The sequence below is a fragment of the Melozone crissalis genome, unplaced genomic scaffold (assembly GCF_028551555.1).
Source record: "Melozone crissalis strain CALT ecotype California unplaced genomic scaffold, PUWL_Pcris_2 ptg000063l_1, whole genome shotgun sequence".
Lineage (NCBI taxonomy): Eukaryota > Metazoa > Chordata > Aves > Passeriformes > Passerellidae > Melozone > Melozone crissalis.
This window is the reverse complement of record NW_026535841.1, coordinates 10,941,749-10,965,270: the sequence shown is the minus strand read 5'-3', so window position 1 is coordinate 10,965,270 and position 23,522 is coordinate 10,941,749. Positions and strand designations below refer to the sequence as shown.

General features: G+C 52.7%; 1 protein-coding gene across 1 annotated transcript in view; it reads left to right on the top strand.

Annotated features, from left to right (window-relative positions):
• Positions 1-23,522, top strand: part of MYO18B (myosin XVIIIB) — a 64,488-nt gene that overhangs the window by 1,484 nt on the left and 39,482 nt on the right. Inside the window, exons 4-22 of the mRNA XM_054289054.1 lie at positions 1,146-1,237; positions 2,382-2,537; positions 3,492-4,607; positions 4,656-4,751; positions 4,954-5,020; positions 6,035-6,147; positions 6,615-6,788; positions 7,668-7,866; positions 9,126-9,268; positions 10,579-10,679; positions 11,083-11,146; positions 12,507-12,651; positions 16,598-16,762; positions 18,375-18,465; positions 19,600-19,792; positions 20,422-20,502; positions 21,418-21,565; positions 21,685-21,844; positions 22,908-23,091. Coding sequence (XP_054145029.1) covers positions 1,146-1,237; positions 2,382-2,537; positions 3,492-4,607; positions 4,656-4,751; positions 4,954-5,020; positions 6,035-6,147; positions 6,615-6,788; positions 7,668-7,866; positions 9,126-9,268; positions 10,579-10,679; positions 11,083-11,146; positions 12,507-12,651; positions 16,598-16,762; positions 18,375-18,465; positions 19,600-19,792; positions 20,422-20,502; positions 21,418-21,565; positions 21,685-21,844; positions 22,908-23,091 — 3,488 coding nt within the window. The remainder of the gene's footprint in view (positions 1-1,145; positions 1,238-2,381; positions 2,538-3,491; positions 4,608-4,655; positions 4,752-4,953; positions 5,021-6,034; positions 6,148-6,614; positions 6,789-7,667; positions 7,867-9,125; positions 9,269-10,578; positions 10,680-11,082; positions 11,147-12,506; positions 12,652-16,597; positions 16,763-18,374; positions 18,466-19,599; positions 19,793-20,421; positions 20,503-21,417; positions 21,566-21,684; positions 21,845-22,907; positions 23,092-23,522) is intronic.

Below are 23,522 nucleotides of genomic sequence, written 5' to 3'. Positions count from 1 at the left end.
CGGGCTCTGCGGTGCCATCGGGGCCGGTTCTCCCGGGACAGCAGAGCCCGGCTTGGGGACAGCAGAGCCCGGCTTGGGGACAGCGCGGGGGCCCGGGAGCACGTGGGGCAGCCAGCCCGGGAAGGCAGTGACATTGCCAGCCCGCTCCTGGCCGCTCCTGCCCTTTACTGTACAAGGAGATGCGGCTGCCGGGGAGGCACGGCCGAGCCCCGGCGCGCTCGGTGCATGAATGATCCCGACAGGTGAAACCGCGCTCGGCCCCGAGTGGGGCACGGATGGGCTCCTGCGGCCACCCAGCCCGGGACTGTGGGGTCCCAGCTTCAATCACCCCCGTGCCACCAGCCCTGGGTGCCACCACCTCCCCACGCTGCCCGGGTGGCTGCTGGTGGCCTCCCCGTCCCCAATTGGTGCCATGAGCTCAGGTGGGGAATGCTTGGTGTTAGGAAAATTAATCCACAAACATGGGAGGTTTATGTCCCAAAAGGAGACAGAGGAGCCCTTTTACTTTATTCAAATAAAGGGAGAGGCCATGGGGCATTCCCCAGGGATCTCTCCAATTTTTGGAGTATACAGCTTACCTTTTTATCCCAATTTCCCGACCACATTTCCTTTCTTTCTTTCCCCATTGGCTGAGGTACTTGAGAGGTTCAGACTTTCCAAAACACCTGACACCAGAAATTCCCCTCTAATGCATAACCCCCCTTTTAACTTTTAATTCTTATGGAATTTAGGGTTTTTCCCCCTTTTCTGAGGTACTTGAGAGGTTCAGACTCCCCAATATGCCTGATACCAAAGATTTCCCTCTAATGTATAACCCTCCCTTTTAACTTTTAATTCTTGCAGAATTTAGGAGTTTTTCTTCCCCATTGTTTCTTTCATCTTTCAATGCGTAATTTCATTTATCAACAAACCTAAATTTATTTGTGAAAGCAAATATCTTTTTTTATTCATCAATCAGTGGAATCCTTCCTGTTGTTTCTTTTATCTCCCAGTGCTAGTTTTATCCACCAGCAGACCCACAGCTTGTTTGGAAAGACAAATCCACTATTCAGTTGGTCAGGGTGCTGCCGGCCTGGCACAGCTCTGGGGCCAGTGCAGCCCCTGGCTAACTCTCTGCTCTCTCTGTGCCCTGTGTGTCCCCACAGCACCGTCCTGCCTCGCAGCCACCATGGCCATCTCCTCGCGCCTCGCGCTCTGGGAGCAGAAGGGAAGTCTCAGTCCTGGCACTGCTGCTGTTGTTGGGCTGCCTGGGAGCTCAGTGCTGGGGGTGTCACTGCAGCAGCCCCGGGGTCACATCCCCACAGCTCCCTTGTGCTGTGTCTGGGCTCCCTCACAGCCTGAGTGTTGTGGTTTGAGTGATTTCCGCCTGCCTGAGTGATTTTCGTGAGCCTGGCAGGCAGGGTTTGGTGCTGGTGCTGCTGCTGGAAAAGCTGTGGGAAGTGGGGCTGGTTTTGCCCTGAGACCTGCAGGGCTGCATGTGGCTGTGGTGATGCTGGAGATGCTTTTTGCCTGGTTGCAGCCAGGATGGTTCCTCTGGAGGCCACGCCAGGGCCGCTGGCACAGAGCAGGGTTGGCAGCGCTCGTGGGCTCCTGCTGCACCTCGGGGGCTGCACCAGTCTGGGGGCTGCACCAGTCTGGGCGCTTCTCTCTGGCCTTTTCCTCTTGGTGCTTCTGCTCCCACAGCTTCCCTGATCCAGCCTGGTGCCCTCAACAGGAGCCTGGGCAGGATTCTGTGCTCAGCCTGAGCAGGATGCTGTGCTCAGCCTGGTTGGGATGCTGTGCTCAACCTGGGCAGGATGCTGTGCTCAACCTGGGCAGTGCCTCAGCCTGGTTGGGATGCTCTGCTCAGCCTGGTTGGGATGCTGTGCTCAGCCTGGGTGGGATTCTGTGTTCAGGCTGGGCAGGATGCTGTGCCCAGCCCTGATGCAGGATGCTGTGCTCAGCCTGGGTGTGATGCTGTGCTCCACCTGGGCAGTGCCTCAGCCTGGGCAGGATGCTATGCTCAGTCTGGGCAGGATTCTGTGCTCACCCTGAGCATGATGCTGTGCTCACCCTGAGCATGATGCTGTGCTCAGCCTGGGCAGAATGCTGTGCTCCGCCTGGGCAGGATGCTATGCTCAGCCTGGGCAGGATTCTGTGCTCAGCCTGAGCAGGATGCTGTGCTCAGCCTGGGCAGGATGCTGTGCTCAGCCTGGGTGGGATTCTGTGTTCGGCCTGGGAGGGATGCTGTGCTCTGCCTGGGTGTGATTCTGTGTTCAGCCTGGGAGGGATGCTGTGCTCTGCCTGGGCACGTTGCTGTGCCCAGCCCTGTGCCACTACCAGGCTGTGCTGGCTCCTGTCCCCGTGCCTGGCCTGTGACCCTCCTCTGCTCCCCACCCCAGATTCGTGACGAGGACCGAGGGCCACCCCCGTCTGCTCCCCCCCTGCTCCTGTCGGTCATCCCCGGGGGTTTCATCAAGCAGCTGGTGCGGGAGACAGAGCAGGAGGCCAAGGAGGCGAGGAGGAGGAAGGAGAGCAGGGTGGGCACCAAGGAGGAGGTGAGCGCTGAGGGACATTGTGACCACGTTCACAGGGGTCTGAGGTTGAGGGAACGGATGAGGGTCTGACTCCATGTTTCAGAAGGCTGATTTATTATTTTATGATATATACTATATTAAAATTATGCTAAAAGAAGAGAAGAAAGGATTTCATCAGAAGGCTAGCTAAGAATAGAAAAAGAAGGAAATGATAACAAAAGCTTCTGTCTCAGACAGAGAGTCCCAGCCAATTGTGATTGGCCATTAATTAGAAACAATCACATGAGCCAATCACAGATCCACCTGTTGCATTTTACAGCAGCAGATAATCATTGTTTACATTTTGTTCCTGAGGCCTCTCAGCTTCTCAGGAGGAAAAATCCTAAGGAAAGGATTTTTCATAAAAGACGTCTGTGGCAGGACCTCACACAGCACAGGGGAGCTGGGTGTCCCCAGGAGACACCTTTGGCTAGCTGGATGCTGCATCTGGGCACTTGGGACAATCCAGGCATGCAGGAGCTCAGGTTTACCTTTGGTGGAGAAGCTTTAGGGTGAGGTGAAGGAAAAGGAAGGAAAAGGAGGGTTTGGATCCAGAGCTTTATTCCTGGCACACAGGCCTCTGAATGCAGCACCAGCTCCACAGAACTCCCCAAACCGCATGGTTGCTGCTCCTTTTAACTCTGGGGAGAGGGAAGGGAAGGGGTAGGGAGCCACCAACCAGGTAAGGGGAGGAGGAAATCTCAGGGGACAAATGACACCTGGATGGCTCAGTGTCCTCCAAGGGTGGAAGGCATCTTTTGAACTCTGCCAGTCACTCAACACCTTCTGGAATGCCAGGACTGACAGACAGCACTCAGCAGGGCTCAGGGTTGGGGAAAGGGGAGGTGATTGACACACCTGGGGAAACTGAGGCAAGCCATGGCATCACCCTGCAGCACGCCCAGGTGTCACAGCAGCTCCTCTCTTTGCTTGCAGCCCACGGGGAAGGACGGAGAGCCCCGAGCAGGGGCGGGCAGCGAGGGGCCCCTGCGGAACGGGCTGAAGGCAGAGGGGCAGGGAGGCAAGGGGCTCACAGCCCCCCCAAACAAGGAGCTGCCCCCTGTGCCGGGGACTGTGCCCAGCAAAACCCCTGCACCAGGCCCAGCCGCGCCTGCCCCCAAACCAGCAGAAAAAACGACCCCCAAAAAAACAGAAACATCCCCCAAAACAGCAGTGCCTGCCCCCAAATCAGCAGAAACACCCTCAAAAAGAGCAGAGACCCCCTGCAAACCAACAGCGACATCCTCAAAACCAGAAACATCCCCCAAAACAGCAGAGATCACCCCCAAACCAGCAGAGACCCCTCAGCCAGGGGTTCCCAAGGTGGGAAAGCTTTTGTGGCCCAGGAAGAGCCTCAAGGACACTTTCCTGGGGGGCAGCCCCCCAACTCCAGCCCCTGCACCCAGCCAGGGCCCCCAGCGAGGCAGCAAAGTGCCAGTGAAGGAAGGGGACACACCCAAGGGGACAAACCCTGAGAGCATCAAGAAGGAGACAACCCTTGAGAGCACCAAAAAGGAGAACGGGACAATCCCTGAGTGTACCAAGGAGAAGGGGACAATCCTTGTGAGCACCAAGAAGGAGAAGGGTACAATCCCTGAAAGCAGCAAGAAGGAGAAGGGGACAATTCTTGAGACCACCAAGGAGAAAGGGACAATCCCTGAGTGTACCAAGAAGGGGACAATCCTTGAGAGCACCAAGAAGGAGAAGGGGACAATTCTTGAGACCACCAAGGAGAAAGGGACAATCCCTGAGAGCACCAAGAAAGGGACAATCCCTGAGGGTACCAAGGAGAAGGGGACACCCCTGAGGCACAAGGAGCCCCCAGCCAAGGTGAAGGCCCAGAGGGAGCTGTTGTCAGCCAGGAAAGAGCCAGAGAAGATGAAGAAGGATGTTGGAGGCGGCAAGAAGGAGCCGAGAGAGGTCAAAAAGCCTGAAAAAGTCACAAACAAGCCAGAGGGTCTCAAGGGGGAGCCGGGAGGAATGCAAGAGAAGTCCACAGAGCTGGGGAAAGAGGTGGGGAAGGTGAAGGAGGAGCTGGGGAAGGGTAAAGAGGTGCTGAAAGAGAGCAAAGGGATTGGCAAGAGCGCAGACAAGGACCAGGCTGAAGAAACATCAGGAAGGAGCCAAGAGATGAGCAAGAGCATGGAGAAGGAGCAGGATGGAGAGGCATCGGGTGAGAGCACAGACAAGGACCAGGTAATGTGTTGGGGGTTATCCTGGTTTTGGGGCAGTTTTTGGTTTCATGCAGCTCCCTTTCCCTTGGGCTGGGGCTGGTGGGAAGGGAACCCCAGGCCTGGATGGGCGGGGGTGTGGAAATGCTCCTGTCAGTGGGGCAAAGGCAGCTTGTTCAGCTCAGATTTTCCCTGCTCCTGCCCAATTCCCCTCTCTCCTCCCCCAGGCTCCGAGGGACGTTTGGTACGAAGCAGAGAAGGTGTGGCTGATGCAGCAGGACGGGTTCACACTGGGTAACTCTCCCTCTCTCCCTGGGTCAGATGTGTTGGGAGCAGAGCCAGCTCCAGGTGCTGTGACCCAGTCTCAGAATCTCTGCTGCTCACAGTGACTCTGAGATACCTACAAGCTTCTTTTTCCCAGCCTTGCTGTTGAAGAAGCAGTCAGGATTCTTTTGTTCTCATTCTCAAGGTCGTTTATTTTTTCTGGTATCTATAAAATTCTTTCAGTGACCCTCCAAGGTCTGTCTGGCAGGTCGGGTTGAGGCACGCCGGTGTTATCTTTTTATACTAAAAACAACATGTACATTATTTACCATAACTTCCCAATACCTATCACCTATGTTAGACAGTGAACTTCTACTCTAAACCACTCTAAAAGTATATATAATATATATATTATATATTATATATTATATATTATATATTATATATTATATATACATATATTATATATACATATATTATATATACATATAACATATGTATGACATATATATAATGATACCTGCATCCACCTCCATACTGAACCCACTCCTGGCAGAGGCCTTGGCAGGTTCCAGACAGGGGGATGGAGCCCAGTTAAAGGTCAGACAGAGGCTGCTTTTCTCAGAGAACAAGGGCTGAGAGCTGCATTTGGAATGGGAGAATGGGAGAAATAATGTTCACCCAGAAGATGGAGGCTAGGAAGGAAAAGGAAAAAGGACAAGGGACAAGGCACGCCCAAATTCCTCCATATTGGGAACCCAAGCCCTCATTCTAAAAACCTCAAAAATCTATTTTTCATCCCGTGACAAACTATCATTCTACTTAAACTCTTTTCACTTGTAATTCTTCACACGAAGGTTGGTAATTGGTTTTTTCCAAAGGCACAGGGGTCTTGGGCTCTGTGCCAAGGTCTCTGAGCCCTCCAGGGCAGCCAGAGGAATTTCCTGGGTTTGGGTCGGGGTCGGGTTTGGCCGCTGGCACACACCACAGCCGGCTCTGCCCGGGCTGCCCCACCCCAGGGACACTCACCAGCCTCTCCTGCAGCCACACAGCTGAAACCAGACGTGGGGACACCCGAGCTGCCAGCAGGGAGGGTGAGGGTGCGCCGGGACGAGGATGGCACCGTCACCGAGGTGGACGAGGACAGCGTGCAGAGGGTGAGTGTCACCCTGATTTTTCAATATTTTTCTAAGCCTTCTGATGTTTGCATTCTTGTAGCAAGCTTTCTCACACACTTTCTGTAAACAACTCACTGTTTTACATTCTTTTATAGAAGAAGAGAAATTTGATAGATTTTAGTTTGCCCAGTGTCAGTGGAGAGGTGACGCTTTCACCCTCCACTGCACTGTCTCTTTTAGAAAACCATAAATGTTAGAATCAAAGCATAAATTCCCTTTTTCTTCACCTTAAAAGCAACAGTGTGTGCACTCGTGTTGTTTTGTGTGCAATAAGGACAGGTGAGCTCCTTCCCTGGGCTGGGGGTGCTGGGACAGTGCCAGGGCACAGTGATGCTTCTCCAGCATCACCTTGAACTGGCTGTGCCCAAGATGTTGGGATGCCAGCGGGTCTGGCACAGCCCTACAATGACAGCAGAGCTCCAGGGGTCTCTGTCTCTGTTCCCCAGACCAACCCCCCCAGCCTGGACCAAGCCGAGGACCTGGCTGCCCTCATCAGCCTCAACGAGTGCAGCGTGATGCACACGCTGCGGCAGCGCTTCCGAGCCCGCCTGCCCTGCACCTACGCGGGGCCCAGCCTGGTGGCCATCGCCACCGGCACCGCGACCGACGGCACCGGCAAGGTGAGAGAGGGACCGGGGACAGCGGGAATTGGCCACCAACCCTCCTGGGGACAGTGGCGGAGGGCGCCGGGCGCGGCGGGGCCGGCAGGTGGCACCGTGGGACTGTCACAGTGCGGGGACAGGCGGGGATGCTCTGGGGACATGTGGGACTGAGGATGCTCTGCGGGCGTTTGGGACCAAGGATGCTCTGGGGATGCTTGGGACCGGGGATGCTCTGGGGACATGTGGGACTGGGAATACTCTGGGGACATTTGGGACTGAGGATGCTCAGGGGACATTTGGGACTGAGGATGCTTAGAGGACATTTGGGAGGAGGGATGCTCTGGGGACGTTTGGGACAGGGGATGCTCTGGGGACATTTGGGACTGAGGATGCTTAGAGGACATTTGGGAGGGGGGATGCTCTGGGGACATTTGGGACTGAGGATGCTCAGGGGACATTTGGGACTATGGTTGCTCTGGGGACATTTGGGACCAGGGATGCTCAGGGGACTTTTGGGGCTGAGGATGCTCAGAGGACATTTGGAACCGGGGATGCTCTGGGGACGTTTGGGACAGAGGATGTTTTGGAGACATTCACGACTATGGTTGCTCTGGGGACGTTTGGGATTAGGAATACTCTGGGGACATTTGGGGACTTGGGATGCTCTGGGAACACTCAGGACCAGGGATGTTTTGGGACGGGGATGCTCTGAAGGTCCTGATGGCCAGGAATGCTCTGGGAGTGCTTGGTCTTGGGGCTGGGGGAGCTCTGAGCACTCAGGCTCAGGAGGTTCTGCACCCTGGGGAGAAACCATCACCCTGAGGGCAAACACCTTCAGGATTCCCTCAGTGAGAAGCCAGTTTGGGCTGTGCTCTGTCACCCTCTCCTCACCCACAGGTTCCCAGGGGGAAGCGGGACAACCTCCCCCCCCACATCTGCTCGCTGGCACACAGAGCCTACCGGAACCTGCTGCTGCAGAGGCAGGACCAGGCCATCGTGCCCCTGGGGCACAGCGGGGCTGGCAGGACCCGCTGCTGCCAGAGAGCCCTGGAGTACCTGGTGGGCACGGCGGGCAGCCTGGATGGCAGGGTCACAGGTAAGGGCAGGGTCACAGGTAAGGGTAGGGGCTCAGGTATGGGCAGGGCAGGGTGTCAGGTGTGGGAAAGGTGTCAGGTATAGGCAGGAGCTCAGGTATGGGCAGGTGTCAGGATCTCTGGCTGGTCAGAGTGACCCCAAGAAAAGCTAGAAAGTCTCTTTTCCCAGCCCAGCACTTGAAGAAGGACTCAGGGCTCTTCATTTCTCGGTCTCAAGGTTGTTTATTGTTTCTTATCTATAAAAATTTTTCTCCTGCCCTGCTGAGGTCTGTCCAGCAGGACAGTTCCAGGCACTCTGCCTGCCCCAGGGGCAGTGTTATGTCTTTATACTAAAAAGTACATTATTTACAATTACTTTCCAATACCTATCACCTATGTTAGACAGTCAGCTTCTACTCTAAACCAATCTGTAAGTGCCACCATCACAGCAGAAGATGGAGGCCAAGAAGAAGAAGAAAGAGAAAGGCTGGACACACCAGTTCCCTCCATCTTGCCTCCTGAACCTCCATACCAAAACCCCCAAAATCTACTTTTTCCACCCCATGATAACTTCACTATTCTACCTAAGCTGTTGTGGCTTGCTGATCTTCATATAAGGTTGGTAATTTGCTCCAGGGGCCATAATGAAAACCACAGGTGTTTTGGGCTCTGTGCCAGGGCTTCTGAGCGTCCTGGCCATCCTGGACAGCCAGAGGGGTGTTCTGGGTTGCCACAGGCAGGGTGCCAGGTATGGGCAGGGCAGGGTGTCAGGTACAGGAAGGGATGGCACTGGATGCTCATCAAAAGCCTGTGCAGGCTGTGGACGCACAGCCACATAAAAACCCGGATTTGTGTCCCCTGGGGCGGCTCCTAAGCACCAGGTGTGGCCTCGAGTGCCACTGTCCCCGCGGCAGCCTCAGCAGATTTGTGAGCAGCGGGAGGGAATCACTGGAGCGGCGCTCGGGGCAGCGATTCCACATTTCACACCTGCTCGGGTTACAGGTGACGCTGCTGCTCGGCAGGCAGCGCCTTCAGAGGGCAGGGTTGGATTTCTCAGCTCTCCCGGGTACACCGTGCTCTTGCAAAGGGCTGAGGGATGGCCTGGAACACGCTGGGCAGGCTGGCACATCCCATTCCTGCCCGTGGACACCCACTGTGGGATGCTGACCCCATGCCCGGGCAGTTCCCCAGGGCTGGGATGGAGCAGCAGAGATGAGGCAGGAGGAGACCCATCCTTCAGAGCTGCAGGGTGGCTCAGGGGGCTCTGCTGGTGCTTTTGCAGTGGAGAAGATCCAGGCCATGTTCACAGTGCTGGCAGCCTTTGGCTCGGTGAGCACCGGGCACAGCAGCAGCTCCACGCGCTTCTCCATGGTCCTGTCGCTGGATTTCAGTGCCACTGGCCAGGTCACCGCTGCTCACCTCCAGGTACCTGTCACACTGCTCACAGGGGAGGGCTCTGGCTGAAAATGGGGGTCCTTGGGGTGGGGATGAGCCTCCCCTGAGCTGCAAGGCTGGGCACGAGGGGTGATGCTCTGCTCCCTGCTCTGCTCCCTGTTCCTCCCAACCAGAGGTGCCCAAATGGCCCCAAATGAGCAGAATCTCTGCCAGCAGCCTAGCAGGGTCCCCCAGCCTGTCCCTGTCCCTGGCAGAGAGCTGGGGGCAGTGCTGGGATGAAATGTTGATGAGGAAATGTATAATTCAGCGTTTCATTAGCAGCACCTCACGGCCGCCCGGAGCTGAGCCCCAGAGGGCTTTTATCATGTCAGGGCTCTTATCAAAGGCTCTTTAATCAGAGCTGCCCGTGCCTCTGGGCCTTGTCTGAGGGAGGAGGGTGTCCTGGGGAGCACCAGGGCTTCCCACTGCTCTGCCCTGGGCACCCATGGGGAGCTGGTGGCCAGGGGGAGCTCTCCTTGGGCAGGAATGTCCCCATCAGAGCCACCAGAACCACCCTGGCACACCCATGGGACAGTTTGGGGTGAGGACACCCAGCTCTGCAGACTCATTGTTGCCTCCAGGCTGGCACTGAACATCTTTGGCAGGGCTGGAGCCCAGGCAGTGACTTACCCCAATGCTGCAGCATCTTTGCTGTGGCCATGGCACTGCCCAGACCTCTGGAAGCTCAGAGGGACTGTGGGTGTTGCTTTATGCACTGAAGTTGCTCCTTGATGCCTGGATCGCGATTCAGCTCTTGCTTGAACAGCCCTGGGTGGGAGGAGCAGCCCCCAAACCCAGCTGAGTCCCTGCAAGGAGAAATCCAGCCCCTCTTGGCAGCTCCAGGGGCATCTCCCCATGTCTCTGTCCCTTTCCCATGTCCCTGTCCCCTTCCCATCTCCCTGGCCCCTTTCCATCTCACTGTCCCTTTTCCATCTCCCTGTCCCCTTCCCATCTCCCTGTCCCTTTCCCATCTCCCTGGCCCCTTTCCATCTCACTGTCCCTTTTCCATCTCCATGTCCCCTTTCCATCTCCCTGTCCCCTTTCCATCTCCCTGTCCCTTTCCCATCTCCCTGGCCCCTTTCCATCTCACTGTCCCTTTTCCATCTCCATGTCCCTTTTCCATCTCCCTGTCCCCTTCCCATCTCCCTGTCCCTTTCCCATCTCCCTGGCCCCTTTCCATCTCACTGTCCCTTTTCCATCTCCATGTCCCTTTTCCATCTCCCTGTCCTCTTCCCATCTCCCTGTCCCCTTTCCATCTCCCTGTCCCTTTTCCATCTCCCTGTCCCCTTTTCTGTCCCCAGACCCTGCTGCTGGAGAGGGCCCGTGTTGCCCAGCAGCCCGAAGGAGAGAGCAGCTTCAACATCTTCCCACTGCTGCTGGCAGGGCTGGATGTGGCAGAGAGGTGGGTGTGACAGCCCCAGGGATATTCCCCATCCTTTATACCCAAATTCCCTCCATCAATGGGGTTTTGAGACCCCCCTGATAAGGGATTGTGAGAGCAATTGCATGAATGAGATCTTTCTGCATCCAGAGAGATTTTCTATTAAACAAGGGAATTTCCTGGTGCTTTTTTGCCCCTCCACTAAAGCTGAAATTGGGGTGACAAACGACACAGAGATCCCTTTCCCTCTCACTTCTGGCTCCCACCAGGCTGTGTCCCCAGGAGAAGGCTCCAGCTGATGTCCCTGTGTGGAGCAGTGCTGTGATGGCCTGTCCCATCCAGGTCCCTCAGATGGTGGCTGGGGAGGGCTGAGGGCAGCCAAGGAGGGAGTTTAACTCTCATATTTTTTTGTGACTACTCCCAGGACGATGCTGCACCTGCACCAGGTGGCTGAGAGCAATTCCTTTGGGATCAAACCCTTCACAAAGGTAGGGAGAGGGAAATCCTGGGGTGGGATGGTGCAGGGCACCCTCTTTGTCACCACGAGCTGGAGGATGATATGGATTCCCTGGTTCCTGGGTGTCTCATGATGATGCCACTGTACTGGGAGCCTGGAGGGGAGGGAGGGGATGTTGGGATGTGAGGAAGGGTCTGCCCAAACAGCCCCCCCAGCACCCCTCTGCTGAGACTGGGATGCCACAGCCATCCTGGGACCAGGTTCTGCTGCTCCAGGGTCATCTATCCCTCACGTTCCCCTGCAGCAAAAGGGACAAGAGCATCCTTTGGGCAGCCCAGAATGCGAATTTCAGGGGTTAAAGCTCCACAACTGCCTCCCACCTCCAGCCCCTCATTAGTCTGAGCTGTCTGCAGAGCCCCAGCAGATTGTCCACGAGCCAAAAGTGCTGGGATGAATCGCAGCAATTTGCAGTTACATCATCTACTGATAAATCCAATATTCCATCTTCATTAGGGAGCTCCTGCTCCACTTTGGCAGCCAGAGGAACTGACTGCTGGAGCAGCAGCTCTGGGGAGGGCACAGTGAGCTCCTCACCCTGCTGATGCAGCAGACCTGGGCTCAGAGATGGGGTTTTATCCTCCTTTCACAGGCACCCAAGGAACATGCCTGTGGTGGTGTTTGAGGGTCCCCAGGATGAGGGAAGAGATGAGAATCTTGACTCCATGTTTCAGAAGGCTGATTATATATTAACCATATCATATAATATAATATCAAATATATAATTAATTATATATATTATATCAATTTATTATATATATTATATATAATTATAGATGTTATAATAAAATAATAAAATAATTCTATCATATATAACTATAAATAACTTACTATATATTATATTAATTTACTATATATAATATAATATAATATAATATAATATAACATAACATAACATAACATAACATAACATAATATAATGTAATATATATCATAAAGATACACTAAAACTATACTCTACTAAAACTAACTATACTAAAGAAAGAGAAAGGAGCCATCAAAAGGCTGGCAAAGAAAAGGAGCAAATAATAAAATCTTGGGACTGACCAGAGTCCTGACACAGCTGGCTGTGATTGGTCATCAAGTAGAAACAATTCACATACTCGTTAAACAATTCTCCAAATCACATTCCAAAGCAGCAAAACATGGAGCAGCTGAAGCTTCCCAGCTTCTCAGGAGAAAAGATCCTGGCAAAGGGATTTTTCAGAAAATGTGTCCGTGACACCTGCTCCAAATTTTCTGTGGTTCCCTCGCTGTCCTGATGGTTTCCCTCTCCCTCCTGTGGGGCACGGTGCCCAGCAGAGGCAGTGACACCCTGTCTCTGTCCCCTGCAGCCTGAGGACAAGCAGAGAGCCCTGGTGGCCTTCTCCCAGCTCCGGGCTGCCATGGGCACGCTGGGCATCACCGCGGAGGAGCAGGCGGCCGTGTGGCGTGTCCTGGCTGGAATCTACCACCTGGGAGCTGCTGGAGCCTGCAAAGGTGAGGGAAATCCTGCCTCTGCTTCCCTCACACCTCGTGTCTGTGCCCGAGAGGGGAGGGAGCGTGGCCTGGCAGGGATCAGCGCTTGGGGTGATGCTCATCCCAAGGTTGCTCTGTTTTTTGGTGGCTCCAAGTTCTTCCTTGCTCTTCCTGCATGGTGGGAGGTGGGATGTCCTGCTGGTGTCCTCCCTGCTTCTGGAGCAGCTCTGTCCTTGCCACATGTGGACAGGGAAGAGGCTGCTGGGTGTTGTGGTGTTTTTGGGGACCCCTGATGAAGAGGGGAAATGATGAATCTGACTCCATGTTCTTAGAAGGCTAATTTATTATTTTATTATATAAAAGAATGCTATACTAAAACTATACCAAAGAATAGAGAAAGGATACAGATGGAAGGCTAAAAGATAATAATGAATCTTGTGACTCTCTCTCCAGAGTCTGACACAGCCTGACCGTGACTGATCATTAAGTTAAAACAGTTAACATGTTGGATAAACAATCTCCAACCACATTCCAAAGCAGCAAAACACAGGAGAAGCAAATGAGATGATATTGTTTTCCTTTTTCCACATTCCAAAGCAGCAAAACACAGAAGAAGCAAATGAGATGAAATTGTTTTTCTTTTTTTTCTGAGGCTTCTCATCTTCCCAGGAGAATAATCCTGGGCAAAGGGGATTTTTCAGAAAATGTGATGGTGACAGGATGTTATACTCCTTGGGAAGGACTGGGGTGGGTGACTCCTTTGTTGGCACATTGTCCCCAATGACACCACGAAGGGACAGCTCCAGGTAGCACTAATTTCACTAATTTAATCATCTCTTGAGTGTCTACCACAGTAACTGAATTATAATAGGCTGTGTCTGGATGAAGATTGTATTTATAGAGACTTTGCTAATATGGATGGGTAGAAATTGCCTTATCCCTTACAAATGATTTTAGGACGTGCTCTAACCCATTTCAGAGGCAGCCACATTGATTTACACCCTTCAATTTATGAGGACTGAATAAAGGCTGCCATAAACTAAGGCACAGACATTTATAAATGTCTCTGCAACATGTCATAACACATCTTATGGTAATTTATGCCATTAATCATTTATTAATTATTTTAAAAGGATAGATGCTGTCATGACTTACAGTGAGTTCTCTTTTCTCCTTCTTTCTGGTGCTCTCTTTCCTCATCTCCATCTACTTTAGTGCCCTTCCAGCTTTTATAGATGACCCTATGTGTCATGAGTGTCAGAAGGCTTTTGGCCAAAAAATTTTGGAAGTCTTTCAGCCCTGTGAGTTTTCAGGAGAGCAGATTTTGGAGATGTGTGTCATTTTGGGAGGGCCCAGCTCAATGGCAGGTGAAGGGGTGGTCATGGGGATCTTTGCTTTGCTCAGACTTCTTGCACATTCTGTCCTCAGTAAATCAGTCTGGGAGGGAATTCTGTGCCCAACAAATGCTGCTCCATTCTCTGAGCAGGAATGGGAGTAGCAGACGCAGGCAGGGCCCTGAGCACTCTCTGGTGTGGGATTAACAAGCAGATCATGTCTCAGTGTCGCTCACTCTGGTATCGATTCCCCCGCCGCGTGTCAACAAAAGGGGAGAAATGAAAGGAAATATGGATAAAAAATGGATCAAAGCCGGGTGGAGCAAGAGTCTCAGTGGGGGCGACGACTCTTTTAATGTGGTTAAACCTGTCTCCCGATAGCCATCTCTTCCCTTCCCCTTTCATGCCCTTTGATGTTGTGTATTCCAAATCCTCTCCTTGAAATCTCACCAAAGGGAGGCTCAGCGCTGCTTTTCCAGGGCATTCAGGAGCTCAGCCAGGCACATCCCCTGCCCTGGCACGTGTTAAACGGGCCCCAGTGTGGGTTAAAGGCACCTTTTCCCCTTCTCTCCTCACCCATTCCGTTTGTGCAGGAATAAACCAGGAGGGAACAGCACCACCTCTCCCTGGCTGGGGGTGGAAAATGCATTTGCAGCTACAAAAAAAACGCTGAGAAGAAAAGGCTGAATTTCAAAAGCTCCTTCTGCTCCATCCCAGCTGCCTTTGAAACGCATTAGAGCAGCTCTTTTATTAGCAGAGCAGCCTGGCAGCTGGAGGCCAGCAGGGCACCCCGGGCACCATTCACCTGAGTGCTCCAGTCCCTTTGTGGGCTGCAGAAAATCCCCTGGTTTAATTTATTTGCTGTCCCTGTAAGCTGAAGGGAGGTTTGGGGCGCAGCGGGGGCGGCGTTCAGCTCGCTCTCGCGCTGTCCTTTTGCTGCCTGACATCAGAATATCACAATATCAGGATATCAGAATAAAGCTTTGTGGCTCCCAGCTCCCTGTGGGCTTCCCAGCACACACCTGTAATGGTGGTGGCTGCCATTCCAGCCCTCCTGGTGCTGCCACAGCTGTGTCAGGAGTCGCTCCAAACCCCCTGGCACAGCAAGGCCGCTGCAAATCCACCCTCCAGAACTACTCAGGATGGAGGAAAACTACAGGGCACGAGGGCTGGGACCTGCTGCTCAGGTGGGGGACACTGAGCTGCCCCAAACCCTGCAGAGTCAGGGGCAGCAGGAGGGACAGGAGCACTGAGACAGCCAGGGGGGAATTTTGGGGTCAGTGAGACCACCAGCAATAGCCCAGAGTGAGTGCTTGAGCTGCTGTGGCCCTGCACAGACCCACCCTTGTGGCATCATGGCCTGGGAACACTGGAAATTGGGCATTGAGCAGTTTGGAAATGGCCTGGGGCTGCAGCAAGAGAGGCTGAGCTGCCCCTGTGAGTGCTGACCCTGTGTTTTCCTTCTGCTTCTCTCAATTATTGCCTGGGCCAAAGTAATTCCCTTCAGGTGTTAAAGTCAGCGAGTTTTCCATGGTCACATCACACTCAGGAGAGCCATGTGGAGCTGCTGGTTATAGCTCATGGAGGCTAAAATGGTGCCTGGGGGTGCCAGGGATGAGTGGACCCTCTTGTTTATCCCAGGGATGCTGGAGTGGGCAGTGTGGGTGCTGGAATGAGCAGTGTGGGGTGCTGGAATGGGCACTTTGGGATGCTGGAGCAGTGTGGGGTGCAGAAATGGGCAGTGTGGGATCTCAGCCAGGTCTGTGCAGCCCCCCCAGCCCTTCCACCTCCCCGTCAGGCAGAGCTTTTGTGTCTGACAGGAATCAGCGTCCGTCCAGCCAGCTCAGACAAGAACAAGTGGAAACAGAATAAATCAAAGCCTGGAGTGCTGAGACAATTCCCCTGCCTGCTCTAGCACAGCCCTTGATGTTGGAGTCCTTCAGTCAGCAATGAAATACTGGGGAAGGATCAAAGGGACAGGGAGAAGGGGGCTGATTCATGAAGCACCCCCAGCCCTGCAGCCCTGCTGTGTGCTTCCCCTCAGCCAGGAGAGGGTTCCCATGGAGCTTCCCAAGTGTGGGCACCTCTCACTCTCCATCCCACACCCTCTCCTTGCCACCAGCCTCCAGCTGTGTTTTAAGGGCCCATTTTAGCTGTGAGCCCCCCAGGCTCCTCATCCAGCACCCAAAGTGCCACCCTGAGGTCTCTGGGTGATTTTGGCTGCTTCCACTTTTGCTCATCCCTCTGTGTTTATAAGCTGTGCTGCCTGGCTTCCTCCACAGCACCTTGGTGCTCTGGATTTGTAAAAGGATTAACCCTGCAGATGACTTCCCTATTGATTTAAATCATTAAGCTGGGATCGTTATCACTGGCTGTGAGCCGTGTCTGCTCGAGGGGAGGAACTGCTGCTCCCGCCTGCAGGGACAGCAAACACTGCTGGGACCCTGAAAGGTGATCCCGGATTTCGAGGGATTGCTTCCTAATCCCATCAGCTCCCACCAGCACATCTGCTGCTCTGCCCTGCTGAAACTCTGATGTCCTGTGGTTCGCCTGGTCCCCTTTGGATCGTTTTGATTTTGGGGGTGCAAGAGGGGGCGTTTTGGTGATGCTGAGCCCCCCGTGTCCCTCCGCAGTGGGCAGGAAGCAGTTCCTGAGGTTCGAGAGCGCCAGCCGCGCTGCCGAGGTGCTGGGCTGCGACGTGGAGGAGCTCGGCAGCGCCGTCTTCAAGCATCACCTGAGGCACATCCTGGCGCAGGTGACAGCGCGGGGCCGGCCCCAGGCAGAGGAGAGCCCGCCAGGTACCACCATGCCCATCCCTTTCATTTGTGGAATTAGGAGTTTACAATTTAAAACTGTAAAGCGGGTGTGGTTTATTGCAGCTGGCATGCATGGGTGTGGTTTATTCCACCTGGGAGCATGGGTGTTGTTTATTCCAGCTGGGATGCATGGGTGTGGTTTATTCTAGCTGGGATGCATGGGTGTGGTTTATTCCAGCTGGGAGCATGGGGAGGTGTTTCCACCAAAATTTCTGAGACAGGTGAGATAGATTTCAGGTTTAAATACACATTGAGCCCCCAAGCCCGCACCTCCCTGCCTGCCCACTCACCACCCAGAGTTTTTGGTGGTGCCACGCTTCCTGGTGGTCCTGGTGGGTGTTTTTGATGAAGTAACATCATCTTCCTCAATGTTTGCTGCTTGACCCTTTCTTCTGGGCAGGCAAAGTGGAGGTTTGGCTTTCTCTCAGGCCAAAACCAGGAGCCTAGTTCTTGCTGGCTCCTTAAATGAAAAGTTCTGCTTTATGGGTTTCAACAGTTCCTGAGTTTTGCTTTACTGAGTTATCTTTATGGTCTTTACCTGGCAACAAAATTCTTATGTGTTCTGTTACAAGTTGTCTCTACCTAGCAAGTTACATTCCTGTACAAACTGTGTTCTGCAATTTGCATATTTGTTAAATAAGCTATATATTATTATATGTTTATATATAATATAATATAATATAATAATATAATATAATATAATATAATATAAATACAACATAATATGTATAAAATATTATATATAAATAGATATATTAAAATATATAATACACATATTATATATACATGTATTTCTGTTTTCCTCCACCCACCTAAGTACATTACATGCTTCCAAAATTCTGAGTTTTCATCTACATATATGTTTCCCATATCACCTTTCCCCTTTGTTTCTGGGGGAGAAGGAATGGTGAAACAAAATTGTCCTGTTTTTCTCAGGCTGAGAGGCCCAGGTAGGTCTTAATTTTAATAAAATCATTAACTGTGCTGTGTCAGATCGCTGCCCTCTGCTCTCCAGCTGACCCTGCCTGACCCTCCTTAGGGATGGATGAAATTAGATGAATTCAGATAAGTGATGTGGCTTAAATGCTGTGAGATCTCTGCCTAGAAAAAGGGGGGAAATCCCCAAACTCCACAAATTAGCTGGTGCACCTGTGTCCTTCATGGAGCTCTGTATCAGGGATTGTGCTGCTGAGCCACCAGAAACCTTAAATTATTGTATGGCTCTGATTCATGGAGGCAGATCCAGCATGTGTGAGGTGGGAGGGTGAGATATTGCCTGGATTTCAGGTCAGCCTTCCCACGCTCCTTAAAGCTTGGACTTGATGATCTTGGAGGTCTTTTCCAACCTTGATGATTCCACGGAAGCAGCAGAATTCCAGGTGGGCCCTGGAATAAAAGCCAGAACCTGAGGAGGAGACTTTTGACATGGCAATAATTGTATTCCTTAAATCCATGAGAGCTGAGGGCAGGTTCAGGGGATGTGCTGTGGAGCTGTGTGGGTTCTCCTGCACCACAACCCAGGGAATCCCAGATCCCAGCTCTGAACCTGGGATGGAAATAAAAGTGTTTCCTGCTCTTCCCTTCGCTGCGCCAGGGCCGAAGATGACGGGAGTGGAGTGTGTGGAGGGAATGGCCTCGGGGCTCTACGAGGAGCTCTTTGCTGCTGTGGTCTCGCTCATCAACAGGTACCAAGGAGCTACTGGGAGCTGGGGCTGGGGTAGCAGCCCCTTCTCCAGCAGCATGGAGCATGTGGCTGATTCCTGCTGGAAAAACAGGCAGCTGTGTGAAAATCCTTATGTGGGAGTGGCGCTGGTATTGTAGAATGGAGGGAGCCCCTAGTACAGGGAATGATTGGCATTTAATTTTGATTGGCATTTGGTATTGATTCAGAAGGCTGAACAATTGCTTTATTAAAACTATACTATATTATATTAATATAATTATACCAAAGAGATACTATATAGGAGTGTGCCCTCTGTGACAAAACTAGCCTTTGTCCCCTCAAAAAGGAAAGAAGACTAGAAGTTTCTCTCTCTCCTTGATTATGTGAAAAGGCCACCTTATAGGCCTAGAGGACTTCACCTCAAACTTAAAAATAGCTAATTAGACAAGAGCCAAAAAGTCTCACCTAAGCAATTTACTAGAAAAAGAAGTGAACAAAGAAACTAATCGCTTTTGTAAGGTGTTTTACCAAGAGCAAGAACCTCTTGCACCTGGCTCAGTTTTTCTCTGTTTGTTATTTTGCCTTTTATTAAACATTTTTGTTTCCAATACTGCAATAGAAGCCATCCTGCTGATTTTTATGCCTCCAAAGGTAGCTGAGCTACCTTGAGTGTGTTATAGACCTCCAAAAGCTTAAGACTTAGCTCAAAAAAGCTACTATAACAATACTATACTATACTAAAGATATATACTAAAGAAAATCTCGTGACTGTCTCCAGACACCACTTAGCTACAGGCTTGGCTCAATTAGCTAAGGAAACAAAACAATTTTCACTGGTGTTTAATTAATTAAATTATTTTAGGTAAAGAATTTTCTTAACACATTAGGTAAATGATTTTCTTAACACATTTTACATGTGTAAAAATAATGGGAGTAGAGAATAGAGAGAAGAATTGGGGTTTTTTTTTTCTTCTCTCTGTGCTTCTCCAGAAAAAAAATCTTTGGGAAGCTGTGCCTGCTGCTCTCTGAAGAGAGCTGAGGCTGCAGCGCTGGCACTTGGGACTGCAGTGTCTCCTGTGGCACTGTGAGGGCTCAGCTGGCACCACTCTGCTGCCATTTGTGGGTAAATCCTGGTGCTGTGTGTGGCTCTCCCCAGGTCCTTCTCCTCCCAGCACCTCTCCATGGGCTCCATCTCCGTGGTGGACACCCCTGGCTTCCAGAGCCCGCGGCAGCAGCGGCGCGAGCGAGCGGCCACCTTCGAGGAGCTGTGCCACAACTACGTCCAGGAGAGGCTGCAGGGGCTCTTCTATGAGAAAACCTTCCTGAGGGAGATGGAGAGGTACAGAGAGGTGAGGAGCAGGGCTTGGGAGCAGCTCCCAGCACCTGGGAATGCCTTTGTGCCCAGGGTGTGAATGTGAGTGAGTAACTCAGGGTCTTTGCTGGGAGGGCTGCAGCAGGGCTGGGGGAGCCTCTCTCCCCACCCCCTGCCTCAATTCTGAACCCTCTTGGCTTTTTCTGCTCTCTTGGCATCTTTGTGGAAGCTGCCATAGCAGGGTTGTTGGGATGAGATGATTTTTCCCAACTCAAACCATTTTGGAATTCCATTATACGCTCGCTGCAGCTCAGCAGACTTTGTGCCTTCTGTTGGCGCAGCTGACTTTTTCCTCAGGTGATGAATAATAGAGGATAGAAAGGAAAATGATAAATTATTGCAGAAATAAGATGCTTAGAAACCTACAGGCAAAGATGAACTTATTATAGGCTTGAAGGAGTTACCATAATGCCTCCAGCCCTGGGAAAGGAGCTGAATTCCTATGGTTTAACACAGACATCATTGAGTAAGGATAGATGTGCCCTTCCCTGGTGTTGAAGACTCCAGATGCCATCCCATGACTGAAACAAGATTTTAAGTGATGTTCTCCAGGAAAATGTTGACGTGTCTTTTGACTGAAACAAGCTTTTAAATGCTGTTTTCCAGGAAAATGTTGAGGTGTCTTTTGATCTTCCAGAGCGCTCTCCGCTGGCCACGCTGTCCATCATCGACCTGAGCTGCTCCCAGGTACCCTGTCCCCTCTGCATCCTGCAGTGAGGGCTCCAGAAAAAAAATGGGAGCATCCCAGAGCAACCTGAGGTGTTGCAGGGAGAGGGGAGCACAGCATCCACCAGGAATTTTTGCTTTTTAAACTATCAACACCCTCCCTGACCGAGCTCTGTGCTCCATCACCCCTTCCATCCTGGGGTGATGGGACACCGCTGAGGGTGATGTGCAGAGCTGGATCAGGTTGGGGAGGGTCTGCTCTGGGCTGGGGGCACAGCTGGGCAGTGGGAGCAGGCTGTGGTGGAGCCCAGAGCCCCCCGTGTCCCTCGGTACTGGAATTAAATAGCAATATAGCCGGATGGAACGTGCCTGGGCTCGTCTGGCCCTTGCTGCTTGACCAAGGTGGCAGCTGTGGTGCTTTCACCTCAGAGACACCTTTGGCTAGCTGGATGCTGCAGCTGGGCACTTGGGACAAGTCCAGACGTGCAGGAGCTCAGGTTTACCTCTGGTGGAGAAGCTTCAAGGCTAGGTGAAGGAAAGGAGTCAGTTTTGATGGAGGTTTCGATCCAGAGCTTCATTCCTGGCCCACAGGCCTCTGAATCCAGCAACAGCTCCAACAGAACTCCTGAACCAAATGGTTGCTGTTCCTTTTAACCCCAGGGAGAGGGGCAGGGAAGGGGTAGGGATCCCACCAACCAGGTACAGGAGGGGAGGAAATCTCAGGGGACAAGTGACACCTGGATGGCCCAATGTCCCCAGGGCTGAGAGGCATCTTTTGAACTCTGCCAATCACACCATGCCCTTCTGGAATGCCAAGATTGACAGACAGCACTCAGCAGGGGCAAGGGAGGGGGAAAGGAGAGATGATTGGCACACCTGGGGAAGGACTGGGGTAACTGAGACAGGCTCTTACATCCCACCCCAACACCTGGGCAGCCGCAGGTGCTCAAGGGCAGCACTGGGGATGCTCACCGGGGGCTGCTGTGGATCCTGGATGAGGAGGTGCTGGTGCCAGGCTCTGGGGATGGCACTGCCTTCGAGCGCCTCTGCTCCTACTTCGCCACCAAGGCGCCCCACCAGGACGGTGAGTTGGGCTCGGCTCGGCTGCCCAGCCTCTGGCATCGCTGGGTTTGGGATTCTGGGGAGGTGTGGGTGATTAAACCCCTCACTGGGTTTTTCTCTGGGCTGCTGTCACTGCCACAGGTGAGGGGCACCTGCGCAGGTGTGAGCAGACGCTGCACTTCGAGATCTGCCACCAGCTGGGCACGGCCCCCGTGCGCTACGACCTCACAGGCTGGGTCAGCAAGGCCAAGTTCAACCTGTCGGCCCAGAATGCCATCCAGGTGCTGCAGAACTCCACGGTGTAAGTGCCAGGAGGTGCCACAGTGCCCGTGGGAGGGAGCTGGGGGTGCCCCTGCCCTGAGTTCAAACCTGCCCCAGCTCTGGAGACAGAGGGTGGAACATGTGAATAGCAGGGAATGGTTCCCACTGCCAGAGGGCAGAGTTAGGTGGGATACTGGGGACAATTTCCTGGCAGTGAGGGTGGTAAAGCCCTGTTCCATCTCTGGAAGTGTCCAAGGCCAGGTTGAACAGGGCTTGGAGCAACCTGGGCTAGTGGAAGGTGTCTCTGCACAAGTCAGAGCTGTGGGGCTTCCCCAGCAGCTGCCCAGGTTTCCCCTCTGCTTTGAGCAGCCTTGCAAACGAAATTAGAATTGAAAGGGAGCTGAAGTGCTGCAGGTGTCTGTGCACACAGGGGGATTTTAACCTTCTGCTTGCATGCTCCTGGCTCATTTGCTTTGGGCTTCAACCCAGGGAAGCTGTAACACAGCAGAGAACACCTCCATGCTCCAACCAGGGAGGATGGAGAGGGTGTGGGTGTCCCATCACCCTATTCCACACCTCAGAGCAGCACTGTGACGGTGTTCACAGAGGTCTCAGGATGAGGGAAGAGACGAGGATCTGACTCCATGATTCAGAAGTTCGATTTATTATTTTATGATATATATTACATTAAAACTATACTAAAAGAATGGAAGAAAGGATTTCTTCAGAAGGCTAGCTAAGAATAGAATAGGCAAGAATGATAACAAAGGTTTGTGTCTCGGACAGAGCCACAGACAGAGCTGGACTGTGATTGGCCATTAATTAGCAACAACCAACATGGGCCAATCCCAGATGCACCTGTTGCATTTCACAGCAGCAGATAACCATTGTTTACATTTTGATCCTGAAGCCTCTCAACTTCTCAGGAGAAAAACTCCTAAGGAAAGGATTTTTCATAAAAGATGTCTGCGACACAGCATCAGTTTGGAATGTGGGGTGTTGGGTACTGCATCCCAGTGGAAGAAGCGGGGATGCCGACCCGGGCTCTGTGTGTCTGTGTGTGTGTGTGTCTCTGTGTGTGTGTCTGTGTGTCCGTCCCGCAGACCCGCCGTGCGGGAGCTGGTGCGGGCTCGGGCAGAGGCTCCGCTGTGCTGCCCTGCCCTGGCCGGGCTGGAGGGGCGCTCCCAGGCCAACCTGCACCGCAACGCCTGCCTGAGGAAAACCTTCGCCAGCAGCTTCGCCGCCGTGAGGAAGAGGTCGGTGTGCGCGCAGATCAAGCTGCAGGCGGTGAGTGCCGGTGGGTGCGGGATGGAGGGGTGATGGCACACGGCGTGGGGGTACGCAGGGGGATTTTGGCTTGGACACGGTGCCTTACAGGGGTACCCGCACTCCCAGCAGGGAGATCCTGCCTGTTCCTATTGGGAATGTGGCCACCCGGGGGTGCTGGGCTGCTGGCACTCAGGGAGAGCCCCCCAGGCAGAGAGATCAGGCACGGATGGCACCCAGATCTCAGATCGCACACAGATCATGCACAGATCTCACACAGATCTCACACAGATCACAGATCTCACACAGATCTCAGATCGCACACAGATCATGCACAGATCTCACACAGTTTACACACAGATCTCACACAGATTGTGCACAGGTTATACGCAGATCACAGATTTTACACAGATCTCAGATCGCACACAGATCTCACACAGTTTACACACAGA